This window comes from Astatotilapia calliptera, chromosome 7 (genome assembly GCF_964374335.1).
Source record: "Astatotilapia calliptera chromosome 7, fAstCal68.1, whole genome shotgun sequence".
NCBI lineage: Eukaryota > Metazoa > Chordata > Actinopteri > Cichliformes > Cichlidae > Astatotilapia > Astatotilapia calliptera.
In genome coordinates this window covers 20,495,385-20,517,641 of record NC_137428.1, presented here as the reverse complement: position 1 = coordinate 20,517,641, position 22,257 = coordinate 20,495,385, and the positions used below count along the sequence as shown (strand labels likewise).

General features: G+C 40.5%; 1 protein-coding gene across 5 annotated transcripts in view; it reads left to right on the top strand.

Annotated features, from left to right (window-relative positions):
- The window catches only part of ptpn13 (protein tyrosine phosphatase non-receptor type 13), a 49,858-nt gene that overhangs the window by 15,177 nt on the left and 12,424 nt on the right, over positions 1-22,257 (top strand). Inside the window, exons 4-26 of one of the 5 annotated variants that reach the window (XM_080304167.1) lie at positions 340-405; positions 2,602-2,787; positions 3,050-3,137; positions 5,109-5,741; positions 10,860-10,952; positions 12,568-12,667; positions 13,191-13,383; positions 15,191-15,265; positions 15,364-15,535; positions 15,904-16,054; positions 16,170-16,308; positions 16,460-16,612; positions 17,049-17,231; positions 17,384-17,546; positions 17,727-18,150; positions 18,691-18,797; positions 18,899-18,952; positions 19,401-19,490; positions 19,821-19,928; positions 20,089-20,220; positions 20,315-20,760; positions 21,177-21,308; positions 22,151-22,244. In XM_080304167.1, coding sequence (XP_080160293.1) covers positions 340-405; positions 2,602-2,787; positions 3,050-3,137; positions 5,109-5,741; positions 10,860-10,952; positions 12,568-12,667; positions 13,191-13,383; positions 15,191-15,265; positions 15,364-15,535; positions 15,904-16,054; positions 16,170-16,308; positions 16,460-16,612; positions 17,049-17,231; positions 17,384-17,546; positions 17,727-18,150; positions 18,691-18,797; positions 18,899-18,952; positions 19,401-19,490; positions 19,821-19,928; positions 20,089-20,220; positions 20,315-20,760; positions 21,177-21,308; positions 22,151-22,244 — 3,982 coding nt within the window. Of the gene's footprint in view, positions 1-339; positions 406-2,601; positions 2,788-3,049; positions 3,138-5,108; positions 5,742-10,859; positions 10,953-12,567; positions 12,668-13,190; positions 13,384-15,190; positions 15,266-15,363; positions 15,536-15,903; positions 16,055-16,169; positions 16,309-16,459; positions 16,613-17,048; positions 17,232-17,383; positions 17,547-17,726; positions 18,151-18,690; positions 18,798-18,898; positions 18,953-19,400; positions 19,491-19,820; positions 19,929-20,088; positions 20,221-20,314; positions 20,770-21,176; positions 21,309-22,150; positions 22,245-22,257 lie in introns of all 5 variants that reach the window. The other 4 variants (XM_026173532.2, XM_026173531.2, XM_080304168.1 and 1 more) reach the window with 4 other exon arrangements.

Genomic DNA, 22,257 nt, shown 5'->3' with positions numbered 1-22,257 from the left:
AAGGCAACGTTGCATTCTTTGGCAGGCGCTGAATTATTCTTTCCTCTACCAAGCCCAACATTCAGGGGAAGTAATTTCTCTTCCACGCAACGAGCGGAGAGGAGTAAGGAGGGGAAAATGGAAAAATGTTTCTGGATTTAGGTTGAGAGCCCCTGTCCTTTTTTTCCCTCCCCCGCCTCCCCTAAAAACTCTTAGCAGTTGTTGAGCCTTAGTCCATTTATCTTTCACTTGCTTTCAGGTTTTGTGCCTCATCTTTATACATATATTGTTATTATTATTTACTGTTGCATGCATTTTGTCTTGAGTGAATGAAATATAATGTGGTGTTATTTTTCACAGATGCACATGTACTCTCTGGGGATGACCTTATTCTGGGGGGCGGACTATGAGATCCCCCATAGTCAGGTAAATCTTTAACACAGATGCTTCCTTCCAAATGTGCAGAGCAAGGGTGTCAAACATATGGCCTGGGGGTCCAGAATGGCCCACCAAAGGCTCCAATCCGGCCACCTGGATGTGGAATTCTGTGTACACTTTAACAAAGTCTTATAAACTAAAAGTATATATATATATATTTATATTCAGTGAAGTGAATATACATTAAAAAAAATCTTAGAGTTTAGATAGCAGCACATTTTAAAGTGTAGAAGTGATACATTGTTGCCTGTGTGAGACTGGACTAAAGATATGACATCAGGTGTTTAAATGGCACACTTGGCAAATACAGCAAGTGTTGAACGGGTTTTACTGGAAGAGACACACCTGTGTTTGTCAAGGTTTAATAGTATCTATCATGTTGAGCATTGTGGAATTACTTAAAATTCAGCTGTCAAACCTGCACAGGCATGCTGCCGAAATGGTGGAGAACAGTGGAGTAGGAGAAAGTAGCGCATGTCCCTCTATTGTTGTACCAAATACTTCCACAGATACCTGTACCAATGAGGTTTCAGGCATATCTGGCTTTTTCCAAACTATGATCTTCACATCTAGATAAGAAATGGAAGAAAAGGTAAAGGCACTCTGGAATTTACAGAGATGGTTTGAAGACATGCTCATATCTCGACCAGAGTCAGTCAGGTATAAAAGATAATCTGCACAGCGTGCTCACTATTGTGAGAAAATACCACCCACAGTTTAGAGGCATCTCACACTCAAGTTTGCCATCTGCTCGGCTTCACTGAAAGGCTGAGGCTCCATCCACTCTCATCCATCCACATCTCATCAGCCTTTCCTGTCACCCTTAAAAGTGCTGCTGCGCGCACTTAAAACACATAACGCTATGTCATTCTACTCAACTCTCCAGTAGAATAGGTAAAGAAATACTTTGTTCATCCCGTATTTTGAAAAATCCCATGATATATGGAGGAAAAAACAAAATCAAAGCATTTTGTCTGTGGAATGGGTGGATTGCAACATTCGCTCTGTTGAAAAACTCCCCTTTATTTCTAAGATAAGGTAAATGTTGGAAATCAGTTGCTAGCTCACTGCCCACAGCCAAATGCTACAGTACCAAAAAATATGAAAAAATAAAAGATGATCGAGTGCATAAAAAATATTTTGTACTGGTGATGGGCACTAAGAAAAGCTTCCAACATGCCAACAGTCTTATCAGTACCTGTTATCGCTGCTGGTATGTTTTTCTGACAGTCATGTATTGCAAAACAAGGCAAAAATCACAATAGTACTGCTTTGGCATACCAGAGTCGTCTTATTTTTCTTTTTCTTAAACTACCCAGAAAATCGATAAAGAATCAGGGATACAAGCACAGTCAGTACTGGAGTTGATATCATTAAAATCTTATCAATTACCCAATTCTTTATCTAAAGTAGGAAAATTTTTCATCCAAGTGACCTAAAACTCAACACAGTACTTCTGTGATACCCCGGCAATACACCTGCATGATGTAAAATGATCCGACTTGTTGAAAAACATGAAGAATGAACAGAAATGCATGTAAAGAAGGCACTTTTGGATAACAGAAACTATTTTCATAATGTAATACCTGTTGGAGGTAGTATACGTGTTTTTACTTCTACAAACCACTGAATTGGGGACCATCACATCTCTCAGAAATCTGTTTTTAGGGTCTTTTTGTTTTAAGCTTCCATCATGGACTGGGTACTTTCTTATCATAAGACAAAGGTTTTAAGATATGTGCAGATGAAAGTGTACCTTGTTTGATTAAACACAGGAATCCACCACCAAAATTTCCCATTTTTAAAAACAGAGAAAATGAAGAAGCTGAAAACAGGATTAACAGAAACTAAAGAATGAAAACATTAGGTGGTGTCCTAGCCTTGCTTCAGTTCCTGTTTGTGAATGTGCATCTACTGTTGATCAAAACAACTGCTTGTAATGTATCTGCTGAGCCCTCCCAACTGCTAAAGTGTTCGGTCCAAAAGCAGCCAAACTTTTCTCCGTTTAACAGAGAGATGAATTCTGATATTATTTAATAAAGTTTAATTTGATGTCATGTAGTGACTGTGACGCTAATTAAAATCTAGACCAACCTTTTGCCAGGATGCTTGAGAACAAGACGCTCTTTTCACTGTTTGTATCTTAACTGTGTTATTTCCCCCCACACCCCCACCCCTATGCAGCCTATGGAGCTGGGAGAACACATAAACAGTTTACTCCTCAACATGTGTGATGACATTACATTGAGTCGAATATCACTGCGCACAGTCCTGGACATCTCCAGCAAACACATCCGAAACTCCAGCTGTGACCCTCCTTTCAGTTATATCAGAAGACTCGTCAGGACAGTGCTGGGCAGCCTTTCTCAGGTATAACATGTGATGATGTATATATAATGAAATTCCAGCATTCCTGTCTAAGAGTCCATATTTGCGAAACTGTCAGGAAGCCTTTATAGGAAGAATGCTTCTTAGCTAAGTGTATGTTAAAGACCTATAACAAGCTCTTCCAAAAGCACGCTAGGTTTGAATTATACAACAGGTGATGTGGTCATGCTGATAGAACATGTTTCAGGACGTCTTCCTTCTTTCACCCTCACTCTTTGTTTTTCATTTTCTGTCTTTTTCACAGCTGGACGGTTTGCTGACTGACAGAGAATCTCTTCCGGAGCGGAGCAAAGAGATTCGGGAGAGGCTGAGGGGCAAAGGGTTGCCCTCAGGTAAGATGAGCTGCACCTAAGTGACACACAGTAACGTTGCAGTGGTGTGCTCAAAATCATTAATTTCCACACTGAGTCGTATCTATTGGCTGCAGGCGGATAAAAGGCTGCCAACGCGATAAGGTTTTTATTTATTTTTAGTGTCGAACTCAGCAAATATTAGTCCGTTGCACTTAAATGTTTTGTTTACCTACATTCTGTGTAATCTTCATATGAGGGTCACAAGTTCAGCCTCTCTCTAAAACAAATCACCAGATCTTAGATAAGCAGGCTTTGTTTAGAACGTTTGGGAACACTTTGAAATTCAATTTGTCAAGCGAGTCCAGAGATGACCCAAAACATGTGTCCACTGATAGATACAGAGAATAACATTGTGACATGGAAGATTAAATAACAATCTGGTATATGTTGGATGAATAGTGAATTGCCATTGTGTTGAAGATTATATTGACAGTAGCCAAGTCTTCATCTCTGAAACAGCCAACTATGCAGGGTGCTTGTTGTTGTCGGTATAAAGTTATTCATGGAAAGAAAAACAATCAAATTGCGAAAGGGTGTTAGGGGTTCTCACAACTTACTGAGCTCCTTCTGTGGTGCCAGAAACCACGGGACACCTTCAGAGGTCCATAAGTCGGTTAAAATGTTTGGCAAAACACGAAAGAACGGCAGCTCATGGGGTCATCGTAATATGCTGGCCTGGTGGTTTTACTCACCCCTAATCTTTAAGCTGTGAGGGCTTAACAGTTTATGCTGGTTGCCCACATGTTTATTAAAGATATATTTTAATGAAGAAAGTATCAAATGTAAATTGCTCACCTTGTTTTCTAACCATTTATCAGTGACATACTCAGTCTGCAGTCTGTGGGAAAGAAGTGAAAGTAGTCAGAGAGAGGAACACCAAGTCTGATTTAATTCAGGAAAATATGAACAAATCTTCCCAGTGGTTTCTGAGAGAACTCGGGCATTTTTCCAGGCCATGAAGAGGAGAGCAGAGCACAAACATGGCTTCCATCTCCATTATGTAAGCACGGCATGGCATTGATTACAGATGCATATTTTGGAGTCATCAGTGTAGCTGCTGGTCTCCTGTTTGTATCAGTGCTTTGTTTCCCTGGTTGATCCCCAGCCAGCCCTAGGGAAAGTACATGCAAAGAGTATTACTCAGTTCTTAAGCATCTTTCCTCTGAAAGGACCAGCTCTCTCTCTCTGTGTCACCCTTAACCCAGTGGCTCCAAGTTCTTATTGCTGCTTAGGGAATTTAGATATTGTCTTTGTTCCTTTTACACATGCTGTGCATGTCATCATTGTGATCGACTGGCAGCGTGTCTGGGAGTGTAACTCACCTCTTTGACAAATCAAAGACATGCAGCATAAATTTTTTTTTATTCCAGTTTTACTCAGTCAAGTTTTTTCAAGTTTCCTCCTGAGTTCCTGGAAGACTGGAATCTGGCTATCTTTAATGCATTTCCAAACATATGCTTTCTAGATTAAAACCAACCCACATGCAGGATTTTTATTTTTTTACAGGCCTCAACATCTGCCCGTTTACCCTCTTGTTTCTGTATTTCTTCCCTTTGTTTTGTTCCTGCATACTTCACTGGTTTATTTCTCACTAAAAAAATAGACTTTGTATTGTTTATATGCCTGGAAAGGCAAACTTAAAATTTATGGATGGTGAAAGCAAAAGTTCTTATTCGGGGAAAGGCAGTGCTAGATTGTAAGATGCTTGTGGCAGAAATTGTTAGTTATTGGGCCACAATTTGGTTTCCTTTTAAAACAATGGAAAAATAGTTTCTCAACAAACTGAGGAACTGTAGTAATATTAGCTTTTTATTCCTTGGGCTGCTGTTGTTTGTTTTACATGCAAAAGTGTAACAGTCATATACTATTGGACACAAAGCAGCTATTTTAACACTTGTCAGCCTCTGTATCTGCTTGGTGTTTAAAATTTTGGTTCTCCCCTGCTCTTAGGGAGGAGTGCTGCCCCTCGGGTTCTGGAGCGCTACAGAGCGAAGACTCAGGAACAAACCTCTCTAAACCGAGGCCTTAGTCGTTCCATGGGCTCACTGCCAATCCAGGATCTTTTGAAGGGGGATGACGGGGCAGCTTTACAGTATTCCCTGTCTGATTATCACACCAATTCTGACTTACCCAGTGAACTCTACCCAAAGCCCCCCTCGCTCCATTCCCAGCGTTCTTATCCCTATCTGCACCCCTTTCACCCCCAGCAAAAAGGCCGGCCTGTGGAACTGGACCGTAGATCTCTGCCTTTCTCCAGTGGGGAACTGAAGCTAAGTCAGCCCAGGAAGACCTGGGCTTCCTCTGTGGACTTGGCTTGCATTGACCCAGAGGCTCTTCGCTTTGGGGCTTTGGAGGATGCAAGAAGAGGCAGTAGTGCCTTAAGTACACACTCCAGTGGCAGGCGCAAATCACCTTTGCAAGCTTTAAGAGAAAGGGATTCTCAATACCTTGAGTTTGGTGGGCTGAACAGTCGGAAGCCTCATCACCACTCAGCCTTGTCTGTAGGCTCGGGCATCACCGGTGCCTATGACAAGATCAAGGAAAAACAGAGGAAACTTCAGGCGCTAAGACAAGCAGTGGATGGTGAGTATGCTGAAGCTAGGGGTTTAATTTAATAGAGAATTTGTACAAATGAATGTTTTCAGGGTTAAGTTTGTGTTGTTGTGTGTTTGTTAAATTCCTTGACAAATTTTCAAAACAAAATACGAACCAGAATCATGTAATTCAAAGTGGTATCACGTTGTGGTTGTGACGCCTACTGTGGACAACGTGTTGTGAATGATTTTCACTTTTAGGAAAAAAAACCATCATGGCAGTTTTGGCCTTTTCTTGGAAGCTGGCGCTGATTTAATATAAACAGAATGACTAACAAGCTGTTGTTTTCATTCCATGGGATGTTTTTTCAATGTAAGCCTTTCCTTATTTCAACACATCACAAACAACAAGCACCTGGTTGCTTTTGGTCATGTGTGCTTCGGAGTCCTTTGTCGGAGCATACAACATGTGGCCTATAGTGTGTAAAAATGTAAGATTGCTGTTATGTGTGTGGTTGGCCACAACAAATTTCTTGGGTTTAGTCTGCAACTGTGGCAAGGAAGGAAGTCTTAAGTAAAACAGACCAGTTCAGGGTCACTTGATGTAAGTTAAGTGTCAGACTCTGTAGTGCATGGATTTATCAGGCACAGCATGGAGTCATCAGCTGACCTGATCTGAAAGACAAAAATAAAGTGAAAGCAACGGGATCAAGTGAGCAACCAAGACAGTTGGACTAGTTACAAGTTGCGTATCCATCTGTAGTAACTACCACCTAAGTGTTGTGAAGTATGGGGAACCGGGTGCTGGCTTGGTGGTGGCTGGGCAGCAAGGTTTAGACAGAATGACTCATTGCTACAGTGACCAGTAATTATAGGTTGGCTTAATTCTAGCCTGCTGCTGACTGTCAGAGATGTTATATACAAAATCCCTTTAAAAAAAAAAAAAAATTATCATGGCTATAAACATGCATATAAAGGATAGATGCGAACTAGTTACATACTTTCAGTGTGTACTGACTGAAAGGAAAATAGTCTTAAAATAATAGCACAATGCTTAAATCAAGGACATCAAGCAGAACTGTTTAACACGTCAGTCATCTGTTATAAGAGCTTTAAGTTTCCTGTTGGAGATTATGAAATTCTTAGTAAAGTAAGTTTATGCAGTGAGTCACATGTCTCTTGGCCAGCTGAGAGGCGTTTAAGGCGCATGAGGCTTGAACGATTTCATACAATAAACCACTGTCTTCTACCTCTTGCTCTCTTGCTGTTCTTGCAACATCCCCACTCTGTGCTCCGTCCAGCCTTCAGCCTCCCTGCTTTTCTCGCAGCTATTTTTGATGCTGACTGAACCACCAACCAAGCATTCTTTTCCTCGACTGTGGCTTTTCATCCCCCAGCAAGTACCTTCTTGCCTTCTTTTCTTTCACTCCCCTTTGCTTTGTATCGATTGTAATTTAGAGGATTTAAGGGTTTGTTTGGTTTTTTTTTTTTTTATTTCTTCATCTCATGAAAGTGCAAGACTTTGTCACTTCACACCTTATGGGTAGCATGAGCAACACCTTCATATAACTGCTAAGATGACACAAAAACAAGGTCCAGATTTAAAGAGTCACTAAAAAAAGTCCAGCAGATATTTCCAATTTAAGATCCACAAACTGAAAGAAACTTAAACTAAAGCTTTGGGATGACTGCCACACGCTGCAGGCTTTAACACTGTGGTAAATATTTTTTTAAAAATGAGATTTTTAGCAAGGAATTGTGGGGAAAAATGGCATTACTGTTGTGTTTGTGATTGCTTGTGAATGTGCAACAAAGACTGAGTGGGTTGAACTATTCATTAATATTAAATGATGGATATTACAAAGCATCCTGGAGAGAAGCTTTGTTTACTGCTGTCAGAAGTGACTGAGGGTGTCTGCAAAGGGTGAGCCAACTGTTCTTTGGCTACACCATGAATGGGCCTAATTGAGTACAAACCATTTGGAGGGGGCCTTGTTGGATGTGTTTCTTGGCAGAGACCTCTTTTCCTTTTCTTTTTTTTTCTCTCTCTCACTTCTTTCTGTTCTTTTCTGCAGGAAAGTGATGGCACAGCAGTGGTCAGTGGTCTCAGGTTTTACAGGGTTAAACAGCCCTTGACTGCCCTTCTGTGTGTGCGTGCATTCACAAGTCTTGTCTAAATGTATTGCAACGCTCACGTTTGTGTGCTTGTGTGCATGCCTTTGTGTGCATGGGCATGTCTGTACCTGGGCTCTTCTGTCTCAAACAACCCCCACACACCATTTTTGGTGTCAGTCTTAAATAAGTCAAAGCTTTCCTTGTCGAACTGGAGGCTGTAATAGGAGTCATGCGTAGCAGATGAGGGAATTCCTAACATTATTGGACTTTTCCGGCACTTGGCAGCAGATTATGTGGGTTTCTGCCGGGGTGGGTCCATGTTGGACAGCGGTACAGAACGCTGCTGCTCCAGAGGAAGGGGAGGTGTGTCTGTAAATCACAGCCTTTTGAAATTGTCTTAATTATTCTATTTGAGTCAGCAGGAGATGAGATTGCTGAGTGTTTGTTTTTTTTTGTGGAAAGCTGTTGACTGTTTGTTATTTCTAAACCATTTGAGCTACCTAACTTATTTCCTCTTCACATTATGAATAATGTCCAATGTCCAATTATTTAGTGCTCCGAGGGACTAAATAACCTCAGAGCACAGTCAGAGTAGGGTCTTTTTCTCAGTGTAAAATACTTAAAGACTGAAGGACTGTAGACACTTGTAGTACATGCAGAGGTGTCACCTACATAAAGTCAGATCATGGAGATAAACATGTATGTGAGGACAAATGAAAGATGAAGTGCAGCCTGGAGAAAGCTTGGTGGTGAATGCATGCTTTGATAATTCTTTCCTAGAATTGATGCTCTTTGCCTTAAAGTATGTAGAGACTGTTATGTAGAGGCTGCTTTTCCAGCAAGTTTGTGTGGAGTGCTCTCTCTCCTGCAAAGTATTTCCAGAAAACAAAACATACGAACAACAGAAGTACTCATCTTTTTTTCTGTCATTACAATCTTTAAGAAAAAGAAGGATTTTATTGCATTATTTATTTACCTTTACGGTTTCCTTTATATTTTCCTGTGAATGAAGCTGGTATAATTGGTGGCACTGAGAATGAGCTTTGCACTACATCTTTTTTGAACTCTGCATTTTTCTAACCCTTCTGTTCCCTTGCTTAGTTATAAACATTTACATTATGAGGGAAATCTCACTCTCCACTCAGCTGTTATCATCTCTGTTACTTTTTGAAATTACCTAAAAGCACCGACTGACACACTGGTCCTAGGGATTATTTGTTTTTTGGGTTTTTTTGGGGTGATTTGTTTTTTCTTGTCTTTGTTACAACTAACTCATTTAGTGCTGTTTCCATGACCAAAAAGAGTGTGTGGCACATGAATCATCTTAAATCTGTATCCAGATTCAGGTTGCCACATTCATAAAAATATATTTATATTTTGCGTGGGTCAGCACAGTGTGGTAATCTCACAGCTGGGCTCAAACTTTTCTGCATGGGTTTTTCCAGGTGCTTCGGTTGCTTCCATAGTCCAAAGACAATCGGGTTAGATGAGGAGGAAACTCGTAAGTGTGGTTGTCGGGATTGACCAACGACCTGTCAAAATGGGTGCCCCGCCCTGGATGAAATTTATCTGGGATAGGCTCCAAGCTTTTTTCTGTTATTTTTAGCACCTCCAGGACCTCACCAGACTTAGGGAGTCAGGGTAGGGGTTGTTTTGTTGTTGTTTTTTTATTGTTTTTTTTTTAACAGTGGGGTTACAATTCTTTTTTTATTTTTTTTTCCTTCCTTGACAAGGTTGATAAAACTGAAATAACCTCCAGTATCATTCTGACTTATAGCAAAACATCGTAGTTGAAATAGTAGAAGTAGATTCCTTTAAAATCAAATGCTTTATTGCTTTTTATCATGTTTCCTCCTTTCTGTGAAGCTCAGTAAAGTGTTGTTAAGTAATCCATATTGATAAATATGTTTGTTTTTTTTATTAGCTGTTGTAAGCTCCTCTTCTTTGAAAAAGCTTTTTCATGATGATAATTTTTCTCTGCATTGTATTCTTCACCTCAGTGTTTCTAAAACTCACCTAAGTATAAAGGCAGGTGACTGCACGTATGTATGTCTCAGTGAGGGCTTTGAAGCAGAAATGTAAGTCATTGTGACTGCATGGGTAACTTACTGTAAATTACACAAGACTGCTCCTCTGTGCACCTTTTTGTGTTAAAGGAAATGAGTCACCGTCCACTGGAAGATGGAAAACTATTTTGGGTGATAGTCCAACCAGTCCTCCTTCCTCTAAGTAACATTATAGTGGCTGTCGGGCCACAATGCTTTTTTGCTTAACATGTTTACGAAAGACAGAGATCAGTACAAGTTGAACTCTGTTGTTTTGTGAAACTGTAAAATAAAATGCCTTAGCAGTGACTTGGGAATCCCATTCATTCAAGCTATGTAGTTGGTACTGAGGAGCAGGATTTTCAAGTTCTGTGTACAATGCAAAGAGCACATGATACATTAGGGTAGGTTTCAGATTGAATCATATTGTTTGTTTGTTTTTTCTCAGTTACCACAGATTTTTAGGTTATTATTAAGTTAATTGGGCTTTGCTTTGAGAAACATTTAAGTGTGGGGAACTGGTCTGTACTTGCTGTGGTTCACCCAGTCTAGCAAGACAAAAGTTTACGCCTTAAATTAAAAAAAAAAAAAAAAGCATTCTAACCTGACTGGAGGCATGCCTGCATACACTTGCTAAATCTGCTTTTCCTTGTAGGTACATATGCCTTTCATTAGGAGTGTTTACCCACAGCATGACTAAATCCTGCTTTGTGTGTATTATTTTACAGGCTTAGTGTCACCGTTTGGTTTCAGTAGATTGTGGAGTAAATGAAAACATGCGCCCATCAATTCATATGTTGTCCTAGCCCCATAAAGTCTCATACAACTTATTGTAAACCTCTGTTTTATGTAACATTGACAAATACACGGCTTCACCTTAACACCTTAATTTGTATTAAGTGCATGAAGTTATCCCTTTTGTTGTTATTGATGTTATTATTGTTATTACTATACTACTGTGTGGTTTGTATAATACATAATTTTCAAATGAATTTCTCTGTTGCCAGATCCAGTCCACACCCACCACAGGTACCACAGTGATTACAGTTCATCCAGTGAAAGCCCCTCACTCGCCTCCTCTGATCCAGATTACAGGCAAGGTAAAAGACGCCACTGACAAATCCTTTACTGCTATTACACTTTTAATGGCGATCCCACCCACACATAGCATACTATGAAATGTAACTAACAGGTTATAGGTGCCGCACACATGTAACTCATCTTGGCTATGTGCATGCAAGAGAATAAATCAGTCACTTAATAATAACATGAGAGAGCCATACTGAGCTGTGGCTGTTCTGCTAATACTCAGTTTCCGCAGTGGCTTACGGTGACTTCATAGTGCACTTTTTAGGCTTAAAGCGAAGTGCCGCTGCTTTTGCTTGATTTAGAAGCACAGCAGCAGACCTGGCAGTTTCCCATGTTGAGGTAACTTCCAATCAACTGCTGTTATTTGATTGTCTGATGCCGCTAAACAAATTGCATGTTGCCTTTCACTATGTAAGATTGCATAAGGTAAGAATTCCTTTCCACTGTCAGTGAAAAATGAAATTGTGCAATGCACCTTATTGTTATTGTAGTAGTAGTGTGCATAATGTAAGGGCGATCGTGGCTCAAGAGCTGGGAGTTCGCCTTGTAATCGAAGGTTGCCGGTTCGAGCCCCAGCTTGGACAGTCTCGGTCGTTGTGTCCTTGGGCAAGACACTTCACCCGTTGCCTACTGGTGGTGGTCAGAGGGCCCGGTGGCGCCAGTGTCCAGCAGCCTCGCCTCTGTCAGTGCGCCCCAGGGTGGCTGTGGCTACAATGTAGCTTGCCATCACCAGTGTGTGAATGTGTGTGTGAATGGGTGGATGACTGGATATGTAAAGCGCTTTGGGGTCCTTAGGGACTAGTAAAGCGCTATATAAATACAGACCATTTACCATTTCCACACTAGGACTACTCAAGATTAATTCACTTAAAATTGTCAACACAACAGAAGGCTGAGCTAGTCAATGAGGAGTTCAGTTAAGATCAGCCTAAAGGTTAAGACATTAACTGGCTAACTTTTTCCATCCATATCACTAAAAACAAATCCCTGCTGCAAAATTTAGTTAAAGGCCAAAAAGACTTGAAGCCCATTCTAATGTAACCCTGCACCAAAGTTTAACACTGAAAAAGAAACTTGTGGATCTATATTATTCACTAGAATGTAGTGGAATTCTAAAGCATCTCTAACATAGTTTGTGTTACTAAATCCAAACCTGTTTTTAAACATGCATTCAGTAATAACTTATAAGACAGAAAAGCTGTATGTCATTACTTTATTACACCTACCGTTGCTGTAATGCAGCACACTTTATTGCAAGGCAACAGAGATGCCATTTGTTGTGCTGATTTTACTCTTCTATAATTGCACCTTTGACAGGTATATTTGCAGCACCATGTGTGCGTGTCTGTTTTACTATAAAAATGTAAAAACAGCATTTAGCCCTTTGGCTTTTTTGTGCACCTCTATGCTTGGATGCTTTTGCATCTTTTGGGGGGGGTTTCTCTTTATGTTTAAAAAAAAAAAAAAAAAAAAAAATGCCACTAGCCTACTGGTGACTGCAGAGGAAAATTAGCCTGTATAGCTAATTTTGACATACTTACATGATGGACCTAAGTATTCATGTTAATTGATGTGTATTTTCCTTTGTTTTTGTTTATTGTACTGACATTCTGCTGTCTTTTCTAGCTAAGAAACCTGGTGAAATTGGCAGGTATGGCTCCCAGCTGGCACTTCTAACCGAACATGACGCGTTGGCGCTGGCAAGCCACAATGCAAACAGACACAGGTAATGCCCAGTCTCTCCCACCCCCCTCACGTGCCCCTCACCCATCCCACCCCCACATCACAAATATCCTGGTGAATGTGGAAGCTATCCTGTTTGGTACTCTAAGCCACAAACATACAGCTGGTGTGGCTTGGCAGGGTCAGCTCCATGCTTCACTAGTGAGGTCATCTAATGTGACATCCACATTCAACATTCTCTGTCTCTCTCTAATCTCTGGCATTATAGATCAGAACTGCCTGCTGTTGTTCAGCCTGCTCAACAATTTGTCCCACAGCAGAGCCCCTTTTTCTTCCCTTTTTCCCCAGAATGCTAAAGCGAAAACATCAGCTGTACACAAAAAGCCATTTTGCTGCTAGCTTTAAACTTGTCCATTACATAAAAAATGAAACAAAGTGTCCAAATAGAAGACGTATCTTCACATAAACCCCACCACACACTCGCACAGAGAGAATAGCTTCCTTTCTGCTTATAGACAGCATCAGACTCTTCTGACACCCATCCTCTTCTCTTCTTTTCCCTGCAGGCACAATGAGGGGGGAGCTGAAGACACTCTGGTTGGAGCAGAGTTGCTGCTGCAGAGGCAGGAGGAGGAAGTACAGCGGCTTCAGGCCCACATGGCCCACAGGCTGTCCAGGGCCAACCTCTACCCCACAGATGACCCCTTGGCCCTTCAAGAGTCTCTCTATACCTCTTCTGTACCTCCACGCAAACTCAAGGTTTGCACATGTAGCAGTATTACTGATGTTCTGTTAATTATGATCTTTCTTGCAGTTTTGGCCTTTTTTTTTTCTTTACAAAGACATTCTTATTTAAATAGAAAGGCTCTTTAATCACTATGGAGCACACTAACTCTAGAACGGCATCCAAGTTCTGAGCATTTGTGGCCTTGAAGCGTGTTTGCATTGCAATATTTGATGATGGATGTATAATTTAGACTCACATGAGCTCATTGGCAGCAAACTTGTTGATGCTCTAAAGATGAACTGCTGACTGGAGTACATAATTCATTTCAGCCTCCTTATAGTAATTAAAAGTATGTAGGATTGTGGGACGTGTGGATTTTTTTCCCTCCCTTTTTTTCCCCTTGTGGGATGGTCTAATTTGGCAGTATTTACCAAATACCAAATAGTAGTTACCATGCTTATCAACACAGTTGGTAAGCATGGTAACAATTGTGTTGCTGTTCCCAGTATACCCTAAATACTATAGAATATTATATTGCCAATAAATTAAGCACCCTTGCTAGGACTAGACTTTTTAGTGTGTTTGTGGTTGATTATAATTGGTGGAATTTAGGAAATAAAGGTTTCCAGTTGGAAAAACCTACAGCATGTGAGTTAAGGAAGAGGAGTCCTGCTCTTCTGACTCATGTGAGATTCAATTATAGCAAAAACACAAAACAAAAAAATCAACAAGGAAATGTGTACAACACTATAAAGCATATATTCATATCTCTCTCTGACCTGCAAATGAGTGCATAATGCTCTGCTGAGAGCTTTTAAACTACGTCACTTTGGTCACTTTGAGTTATACCTTTTTTAGAACCTGGTTGTACCTGTTCTGCTTTCAGAGTATCTTAATTCTTTGTGTCACAGATTCAACAAGGTGCTGGAAACATTATTCAGAGATTTTGGTGGATATTAACATGATGGCATCAGAGAGTTGCTTCAGATTGCTCAGCTGCACATCCATGATGCCTATCTGCCATTCCACCACATCCCAAAGGGGCTCCATTAGATTGTGATCTGGTCACTGTGCAGACCATTTGAGTACAGTGAGCTCATTGTCATGTTCAGGAAACCAGTTTGAGATGATCTGAGCTTTGTGGCATGCTATCCTGCTGGAAGTAACCGTCACAAGATGGGCATACTGTGGTCATAAAGGGATAAACGTAATTAGCAGCAATACTGAAGGTGGTTATGTTGTTTGGTACTAAGAGGCCCAAGGTTTTCCAGAAAAAATATCTCCCACATTATTACAACATTACCAGTTGCCTTGATACAAGGTGGGATGGATGCATCCTTTCATGTTGTTAAGGCCAAATTCTGACCCTTCCATCTGAGTCTCTCAGAAGAAATCAAGAATCACTGAACCAGGGAATGTTTTCCAATCTTCTGTTGTTCAATTTTTATAGTGAGCCTGTGTGAATTTTGGCCTTCGTTTCCTGTTCTGAAATATTCAGTCCAGCACATCTGGCACCAACAACCGTGCCACATTCAGAGTGACATTAATCCTCCTTTCTTTCCCCATTCTGATTTTCAGCTTGAACTTAAGCAGGTCGTTTACACCATGTCTCCATGCCTAAATGCACTGGGTTGTTGCCAAATTACTGGCTGATTAGATATTTGCATTAACAAGCAACTGAGTAGGTATACCTAATAAAGTGGCAGCTTAGTGTGAAGTATTTGTGTTATGCATATTTTATATCATGGGTGAGAGGGCAGTTGTAATTTTCAAAAGACCCTTTAGTGTGCTGGTAAAATAAAACTTAAGTCTAACAGTGACTTTTTTATTATGTGGTAGAACTTTCACGGACCCGAGTTTGTGAAGATGGCCAGCGAGCCCTGCGTGCCCTTATCTGTTCCCTCGTCAATAATGGTGAGAATGTAAAGTTATGCCATCTTGAAGCCAAAGAATTCATATTTTTATATCTGTTTGTAAACCATTACTCCATGCTTTGTATTCTTTAACTCAAGAAACGTGGGAAGGTGGAAGAAGTGCAGAGGAAGGTGGGTGTGGTACTGCTCAATGGCCAAAAGCTGGAGCTGAGCTGTGACATCAAGGCAGTGTGTAAAGACGTTTTTGACATGGTGGTTGCTCACACTGGACTTGTGGAGCATCATCTCTTCGGCCTCGCATACCTCAAAGGTATTGTGTGTTTGTGGTTTGAGGTGTGTGTGTGTGTGTGTGAGAGAATGGATGTGATCTTGTGTTATTTTGATAAGTGTTTCACAGTTGTTCTTTGTTTGTTTAGTCTTTAGTAGTTGCCCCCAGAGGTCTTAATTCTCACATAAGAAAAAAGCATTTTAAAAGTTCTTTAAAATTAACTCAAATTGTATTCGAAACAAATGTTTCCATTTTTGAAGTGGAAAGTTTAAAAGTGTATAAATGCACATAAACAAATATCGGTTTGGTTGGTTTTAGTTGTTCATTTTGATCAATTTCCTGTAAAGATGCAAAGCTTAAGCCAGCCTAACTTGACTTTCTAACCCTTTCATCCTGAAAATCACACACAGAAAATGAGTTTTTCTTCGTTGATCTTGATGCCAAATTATCCAAAGTGGCCCCAGAGGGATGGAAGGAGGAGTCCAAGAAAAGGAGATCTGACATGCTTTTTAACCTTTTTTTCCGCATCAAATTCTTCCTTGAAGATATCAACTTAATACAGTAAGTGCACACAATTAGCTGGAAAAGCCAAATGTGTGCTGTCGTTACATAAAGAAATAACAGTGTGTTCATGTTGGCATATTAACCGCTTAAAGTGATTTTCTGTGGATTCTAGGCACGCATTGACCAAACATCAGTACTACCTACAGCTGAGGAAGGACATCTTGGAGGAAAGAGTGCGCTGCGGCACAGAAGATGCCATGCTGCTGGCTTCTCTGGCATTGCAGGCTGAATTTGGTGACTATCAACCTGAGGTACCCACTCAGCTGTTTATCTGTTTGTTATCAGTCAACTAAAAGTTTCTTTTCTCGTATGACTTTTAAAAAAAAGTATTTCATTTGACTCTTGTATATATAAAACAATAAAAGTATCTTAAAAATAATCTCATTAATCCCGATCCTGCAGCTCCATGGGAAGACTTATTTCCGAATGGAGCACTATCTCTCGATGTCTGTCTTGGACAAAGTGGGCCAGACCACCATCAGGGAGGATCTGCCAAAGCTTCACAGCAACTACTACGGAGCAACAGAATCTGAGGCGGAGTTTGAGTTCCTTAAGGTTGGCAATAATAAAGTAGACTGCGTTTAAATTCAGTTTTCATGTCGATATCAAAAATATATTCAATTATGGCTGAAGTTATTTTTTTCAGTAATAAATTGCAACTCAAGGTTTTTATTTTGTGATGTAAATGATTATTTTATACCAAACAGTTTACTTCGGCAGAAGGACTGACATGCAGTGTATGTTTGACAAAAAATAAGTACCGTAACAAGAGCAAAATGTCTGTTTAAATTTCATTTTGTTGTATTTTTTGTTTCATTGGAGACTACAAAAACGGATGTTTGCTTCCTCATCAACCTTAATTTGAACCCCCCCCCCCCAAAAAAAAAAACCCAAAAAACTAACCCCTGGTTCTCATTTGGAAAGTTCCTGTTTTCTATGTTAATTTGATTATTATTTGAGTATCTTAGTACCATCTCTCTTGTCTTTAAAGATGAGCCAGAAGCTGACAGAATATGGAGTCCACTTCCATCGAGTGCTTCCTGAGAAGAGATCTCAGACAGGGATCATGCTGGGTGTTTACTCCAAGGGGGTGCTCATTTTTGAAGTCCTTAATGGAAATCGTACCCCAGTGCTAAGGTTCCCCTGGAGGGAGACAAAGAAGATTTCCTTTGCAGTACGCGCTTGACTCTTATTATTCGAAATAAACCTGTACTACAGTATACCAGTATTTGTTTTCCACTATAGTGTAATCCAATTGATGGCCATTTTAACTTTGTTTATTAATATTATCATTTTTTTGTTTCTTTTTTGTCTGTAATCCTCCAGAAAAAGAAGATTTGCCTTCAGAACACATCAGATGGCATTAAGCACCTGTTTCAGACAGACAGCAACAAGACATGTCAGTATTTGCTACAGCTGTGTTCGGATCAGCATAAGTTCCACCTGCAGATGAAGGCTCGCCAAAACAACCAGGAGCAGCAAGACCTAGGTTTGGTTTTTTTTTTATAGAGATGAGGGTTAACTTGATGCATCTGTCACAGGCAACACTAATTGGAATAAATCAACGAATCAGCTCTTTGGAATTACCTGCCTCATGTTAAAAAGCACTAATGATTATTATTACTATAGAATGACAGACTTTTATGTCTTTCATGTTCCCGCTCACCAGAAAACAGTTTGCAGTACTCCCTCGACTCTCGGAGTGGAGATGCCGTTGGTATGAGAGAGAGTTCGGGCAGCCTGGCCCCAAGTTTATCGACACGCTCCAACCCAGACCAACTGAAGAGAATCTCATACTCAGAGGCAGCCCTCAATAAGGCACTGTCTGGCTCAGTATTAGTCCAAGATGAGCTTCACTTTCCAGGGTTCAATCCAGCGGCCTCCACGGTCCTTTCCAATCCCCGAGCAATGAGTCGTTCCCACCACAACCTCGGGCAAATGCCAGAGTCTCCGGAGGACAGGCTGGCAGAGTTGTATCGTGGTCAGTCACACAGCGGACTTAGTCAGCCACAAGCCAACCAACTGGCCTCTCACTTCCAGCAACATCAGCGAGCCAGCTCAGACACAGACTCTATCCTACACCAACAGGACAAGTGAGTTGAGAAAAGCAAAACATGTCAAAAGCAAGACCCGGATTATTTCCCATAAGATTGATGAAACGTAATGAAAGGAAATTATGAGCAAATGCTGAATTTAACTTTATAATAAGAAATAAGAAAAATAAATAAGAAAACTGTGTTTCTCATCTTTTTATTCAATGCCTTTTTCCTCCAGTATGGGGTCCTGTACATGTGTTTAGGTTTCACTGTCAGTCTCTTCAGGGCAGACTAAAGTTACTGAGGATCTGTTGCTGAGACTACTCTGCACTACAGAGACATATAAAACTCCAGCCTGTAATTGACCCCCGGGGGTCTGTGTGTGGGTGTACATGCGCCTTAGTGTGTGTTTGTGTCATTGTGCCTTTTTTAGTAAGCAACAAGTCTGTTTTGTGTCAGCTGCTCCCCCTTGTGTCAGCTTCACACATGACCTGTGATTTTTAGCTTAGAAATTTCAGGGGCCTAATATTATTAAGAGAGTGTCTTCAGCGTTGTAGAAGACACCTAATTTTTCTCATTTGTGTTTTGCTTTCTCAGATCATTTGGCATACCACCCCTCAGCAGCGCAGCCTGGAGCACCAGCATGTCCAAAAAAGAATCTGACTCCTCTTCCATAGAGGATACCGGCCAAGCATATGTAGTAGGTAAGAATGCTGACCTGTGAAGAGCGGAGCATCAGAGGTGTAGAGGTCATACCTGAAATACTGAAAGAATGCTCTTATTAATGCGTTGCATTCTTTCACAGGTGTTAGCATGCACAATTCCTCTGGACCACCTTCAACCCCAGCATCTGTGAATGGTACGTAAGGCAATGTGATTCTTGTTCCCACAGATACCAATTATTACTCATTTTTAGCATTCTGTCTCTACAACTCTAGTCTGTTCACCAATATCTCTCTGAGATTTAGCAAACCATGAATATATACAAAAAAATAGTCCAGTCTCTTTTCTCTCAGTGCTCGATGCCTGTGGACCTTGGCTTTGGCCCCGCTCCCACCATTTAATAGCTTAATTCTTGGCACTGAACTCAACTTTCATCCCAGCTTAGCCAAGCTTTTCAGGCTTGTTATTCAATTCTACTAAAGAGGGAGCCCTTCAGCTACACTGTATGTCCTCTTGAACTGATTAGTAGTTACAGTGTAGTGCTTTCAGAGTGGGCTGCGTTTTCTTCCCTGCTTACCAAACTCAAAAAGGACGTAACTGTGTTACAGAAGATGTCATGTATTTAATGTTTTTTCTTTGGACAGATTCCCTAAAGAAAAAGGTTAATGCGTTACCATCTCCAGAGAGAGAGATCACAACTGTAAACTTGAAGAAAGATGTGAAATACGGACTAGGTAAGAGTGAATGAATATATTCATAAAATTAGTTTTATTTTACACAGTCTCTGCTGTTTTGACAACTGCTTTAAACTGCTTGAAATGCTGGGGGGACCCTGGACATGCTGTATACTTGACAGATTTCTGAGTTAAAAGAAGTGAATAACTCCCCCTTAGGCAACCTGTTGCTTTTCTATTTTAAGGACTTGGATAACCAGTAATTTTGCTGTATGCAAATCTTTCAGCTGAATAAACAAAAATGGTGTTTGCCAGAGGCTGCCTCTACATTTGCATGCAACAGTTTATAGTTTTGGGTTCATACATTTGCGGTGTGTGTTTGTCCTGTAGGGTTTCAAGTTGTAGCAGGAGAGAACTCTGGCCGCGCAGACCTTGGCACCATCATTAGCTCCGTCACTCCCGGTGGTCCCGCTGATATCAATGGCTGCCTCAAACCCGGTATGCTACTTTTTTGTTGCCACTTTCTACCTTCCGTATTCAGATGATGGTGTTCTTGTTGTCTGCTTGTGCTGATGGTTAGCTCTTAAGGTTGTTTCATTCTTGCTGTGAATATGAGTAGTTGTTGTCTGTGTGAGCAACGGTGGTCTTGTTGATTCAGGTGACCGGCTGATCTCTGTAAATGAGAAAAGCCTAGAAGGACTTTCTCACACGACCGTGGTTGATATACTTCAGAATTCTCCTGATGACGTTACTCTCGTCGTATCACAGCCCAAAGAGAGGCTCTACAAAGGTAAAATCAGGGTTACAGGTATAATTTTTGTTTTCATGTGCACCTTGTCAGGATTGATCCTGACTTTTATCCAAAACCTTTTTTGTTCCAACAGAATCTCCTGGAGGATATTCACCCTACCAGCACGGGTCTTCATTTAAGTCCCTTAACTCTGCTCAGAAACAAGAACTGGACTTTGATACCTCCTCAGAAGAGCATGCAGGAACAAGAAGCCCCAGCCCTCTACAGCAAAGTGCTGGCATACAGTCATCTAACTCATCACCAGCTCAACAGGACACTGCCCTCAGTTCTCAAGACTCTAAGACGAGCATTGTGGCTAAAACCAACCAAGCCCCTGGTGGAGTTCAGCAATACCTAGAAAGGAGTGCTGCACCCACTGCCCAACATCCAAATGTAGGTCCTGATCCTACACCACCAGCTCTACCTCCCAAAACTAGAAAATCTAAAGTGCTGGAAGCTCCCAAAGTCTCTGAGCATTCTGACCGTGGAGATTCAGACATGGACGAGGAAACTTATTCAAGTAGTCAAGAGAAACAAAAGGTCAAAAAGGTTTGTTTATTTTTTTAAATGGACTCATTTTAATGGATTCCCTGCTTTTATACATTGCCCTAGGCTCTCAATTAGGAGCTCCGTTAAGTATAATACACAGAATTGTGTCTTCTAGTAGAAATTTTCTTACGTTAATGGAACAGAATATGATTGTTTGTTTTCTATACACAAGCATTACATATAACCTGATGCTTGGCACAACTAACTGCCTGTTCTTTATAACATTTGCCTGTCATTGCATTTACACTGTCAATGAAAGGCTGCATTGCAACTGTATGCTGCATGATATTCCTTGTGTTTTTTTCACTGTATCGGCTTGTTTAGTCAGTCTACTCACTCACCTTGATTTCTTTCTGCATGTTCAGGCTTGTGATAATTCACTGTAATGCCCTATTCTCTGTTTGCAGGAAAACATCATGGAAAATTTAAATGGTAATGCCTCAGGGGTCAATAGTCTCCATCCAGGAGAACTATATGACATTGAGCTGTCCAAAAAAGACAGCAGCCTGGGCTTAAGTGTCACGGTACTGTTCGGCAAGGTTTTCACCCTTTTCTTTGTTTTGCACCTTTTTTTTCCCCCCCCCGACTCATCCAGTTCACATGTTGTTTGGTTTGGTTTCATTTCTTATTGCCGTGTGTTGGACGTTCTTGTGGTAATACTAACCCTCATGCATGTCAACTTTATTTTTTTAATCAAGAAGGATTTGAAAGAAAGAAATGTCACAGTATCTCTTACAGTAGGGACTTTAAATGATGTGAGTAATCACTGCTCTAATTAGTCTCTCTGGAATTTTGAATATGATTGACTTGGGTTAATTAAACCACTAAACCATTTTAACAAATCACTTTATTATGTCTTCAGACTGCTGTCACACATGAACTTGTGTTGTTGGTCTTTTTAAATTTTTAGAAGATTTAAAAATAATAAGAGCTTTGTTTAATACCTAAGCAAACTCCAGAATCACAAAATCCACCTAAAAGGTCATTTGAACAAGAGGAAAAGGAGCTTGTGTCATATGGTCATGATTCATAGTGTCTAAAACCAAGTTTTAACTTGGTCTTTGACAAAACTTGCTAAACTTCAAAATCATCATCTACTCCACCTGTGACAGTTCTTATGCACCAAAGTATAAGCTTCATTCAACCCCCGATCCAAAAAAACTGAAATATAAACTTCTGGTCTTGAATTTTCTGTTAAAATTACTTTAAAATACTTCTCTTGTACAGTTTGATATTCTCTTCACAGTTCTGAAGCCACAATAAAGATAAAGCAGTTATCATATAAAACACATCCAACCCTGCCATCAACCCCCACAGACAAATAAAGAATTATGCATTTTCTCTTTGGCTCATTTCACTAAGAGTTCTGTCATTATCTTAGGGAGGAGCTGGCACTGCTGTCCGACATGGAGGCATCTATGTGAAAGGTCTTATACCAAAAGGTGCTGCAGAGCTTGATGGAAGGATACAGAAAGGTAGACACTAGTG